Genomic DNA, 2,998 nt, shown 5'->3' with positions numbered 1-2,998 from the left:
TAAACTATTAAAGACAATTATGTAAATTTATGAATTTTGGGGATTAGCAAAGACGGGACGGGGATCCCCATTCGAGGCCCGTGCCTGCCTCGGAGGGATTTTGTCCCCCGTCCCTATCCCCGCGAGAAAAATTTCCCACATTCGAATCTCTATTCGGGACAGTCTCTGCAGGAATTCCCACGTCTCGGAGAATTTTGCCATTCCTAATAAACGCTAGTGTAGTCGCGCAATGTAGAGCCAGCTCTTCTTACAGACTAAGAGTGTACAACTAACCCATCCAACTTCCTTTATGACCGGTGATGGTAACACACGCAAGATCTGAAACGAAGATCCACCCACATGATGACAACGAATTCCTCAATGACGACTATCTGTGAACATTATTTTATGATATTACTGACAATTGATATTTTTATTGAATTTATTTGTTTATATTATAATAAATCTTACAAATTTTTATTTATTAATAATTAATAAATATAATAATTTTTTAGCTTTACAATAAATCCTATTATGATAAATACAATAGGTAAAGAAAAAAGAAAACCTTGATGATGATGATGATGATGATGATGATGATGATGATGATGATGATGATGATGATGATGATGATGATGATGATGATGATGATGATGATGATGATGATGATGATGATGATGATGATGATGATGATGATGATGATGATGATGATGATGATGATGATGATGATGATGATGATGATGATGATGATGATGATGATGATGATGATGATGGAAAAGGATGGGATGGTAGTGAACATGATGATGGTATATCAGTGAGTAAAATTGAAAAAAAAAACACTTATTGATGATATAAAATTAATGGTAAAGACAACTAAAATTAATTTTATTATTGGGATGAAGTTCAATCAAACTAAACGTTATCATTATTTTTTGGAATATTATGAAAAATACTACCTTTTCGTTAGATTTGGATACTATATAAAATTAATATGTTGCTTTTAAATCAATATAAAAAATGATGATAGTTTGGTTTAATTATTCAAGGTACTTTTAACTCTCAACAACTAATAATTCGTCAAGATTCCAAGAACTAAAACCAAATATTATGTTATATCATAATGAAATTATTGTATAGATTAAGACATTGCTGTTAAGCCACTATAATTGGCCTAATAGTAAGGTATTAAAGTAGTGTGTATATATATATATAAATACACACGAATAATGCTAGAAACACAATTATCTTATTTACCAAATTAAAATTCATAATATTTATAACGATAAAATAAAAGCATGGTTAATAAGTCTGAAACTTGATTTTAACAATTAAGGGTTTTAGCATTCTTTTACATATGAATCTATTAAAGTTTTGTTGTCCAATTTATTTCCCCTAATTCAATAATATAATGAAAATCCCCACTTCAATAATGACTTTATATATAGGTATAATATATTCATCCCTCTAGAAAATAAAACCAATTGCAAGTACAAAGAGCAACAATATTGAGATCAAGAAGAAGAAGAAAAAAGGAACCTCATAATATTAACGCGAAGTTGAGCTCTAAGGTACATGAAAAGGTCGATCATCTGACCCAAGTCAGCGGCATTGCCATGCGAGTATAGGAATGTAAACCTGGCAAAAGGGTGTTTCCAAAATATAGCAATGATCTTGTTCCCACTCTTCGTATCTAGACGATGCACTTCCACATTCTTCTCTTTGGGAAGCGGCGAGAATATGAGCTTCACCCCATCCTTCTCCTCTAACACTTTATACGTTGGTGGGGTTGGAGGGTAAAATGCAAATCTTGAAGCTACATTTCCCATTTATAGGGTTATATTATCGTAACTCCAATATGCATGTTCAATAATGTTGATTATATTTTCAAGAATATATTATCTTAGTCTCACTCTATTTGATTCTATCATCATGTGCTAATGACAAAAATGAGAAAAAATGGTGTGCCGCTTTTTTGTTTCTTTCAACGTATGTTTTGTTTAAATGATTCGTTTGTGGTGGGTTACAATGATGGAAATGAGTTATCTGTATTGAGATTCTAAATGGAATGCAAGTGTAAAATGTGAAAGCAAAGGAGGAAGGTAATCGAAGAAAACCAAAAAAGTAAGTATACCCGATTTAAGCGGCTTCATTGTTGGAGCTATTGTTGTGGTGGGAATAGATAGGACCATTTACCTTCATTTTCATTAATTAAAAAAATCTTAAATAAGCTTTGAATTTATATTTTAATAAATATTTTGAGTTTTGATCTTATTATTTTTTTCTAGTCCAAATACTTTTAAAACATTTCGTTATTTTTTTTATTGGTAAGAAAACGGGGCTAATGCCTAAGATTACGCATCTACTATGTTTCAGGATAAAATTGTCCTTTTACCATCATCAAGCAAAATCTGTCTAAGTTCTGTTGTAGGTTAATCTGTAAAATGAACTCCATGATAGATTTTCAAGTTCTTTTTCGCTAACCAGTCCCCGCGCACCGATTTTTTTCTCGATAGTTGTGAACAAACTTTAATTTTCATTTTCTTTCTTTAAATGTTGCTATTGCTCTAGCTATATTATCCGGATGTACCTTTAGCTTATTTTCCTGATTTATCACTTATCCAACAGTTTCGGAATCAGCTTCAACAATAACTCTTTTAAAGCTCAAGTCTCAGACTATCTTTAAACCATGCAAAACACCCCAATGTTCTTGGAAGGCGTTACACCTTCCCATATTAACCATATATCATGCGATCCATCTTCCATCTTTAGTTCTAAAAAGGCCGTCGTACCCTGCTGTTTTCATATCTTCTGTCACTGATCCATCTGTATTTAGTTTAATCCATCCTTTTGGTGGGTACTTCCATTTAATATTTGTCTCCCTTCTTTTTGGGCCTGATTCCAGCAGTTTCGCTTTTCGAAAAGTTGAGATGATGGAATTTACATAGGAGTATATAACCACTTTAGTCTCTCTTGATCTCTTGAAAGGGGGGAATATTTCTCTGTTCCTCCAATTCCAAGT

At 32.5% G+C, this 2,998-nt stretch overlaps 1 protein-coding gene across 1 annotated transcript in view; it reads right to left on the bottom strand.

The window, feature by feature from the left end:
- Positions 1-1,805, bottom strand: part of LOC107478554 (uncharacterized) — a 10,140-nt gene extending 8,335 nt beyond the window's left edge. The window contains exon 1 of the mRNA XM_052258233.1: positions 1,516-1,805. Coding sequence (XP_052114193.1) covers positions 1,516-1,805 — 290 coding nt within the window. The remainder of the gene's footprint in view (positions 1-1,515) is intronic.
- Positions 1,806-2,998: the final 1,193 nt, after the last annotated feature.

Source organism: Arachis duranensis, chromosome 3, assembly GCF_000817695.3.
Source record: "Arachis duranensis cultivar V14167 chromosome 3, aradu.V14167.gnm2.J7QH, whole genome shotgun sequence".
Lineage (NCBI taxonomy): Eukaryota > Viridiplantae > Streptophyta > Magnoliopsida > Fabales > Fabaceae > Arachis > Arachis duranensis.
The sequence above is the reverse complement of the archived record's forward strand: the minus strand, read 5'-3'. Positions and strand labels throughout refer to the sequence as shown.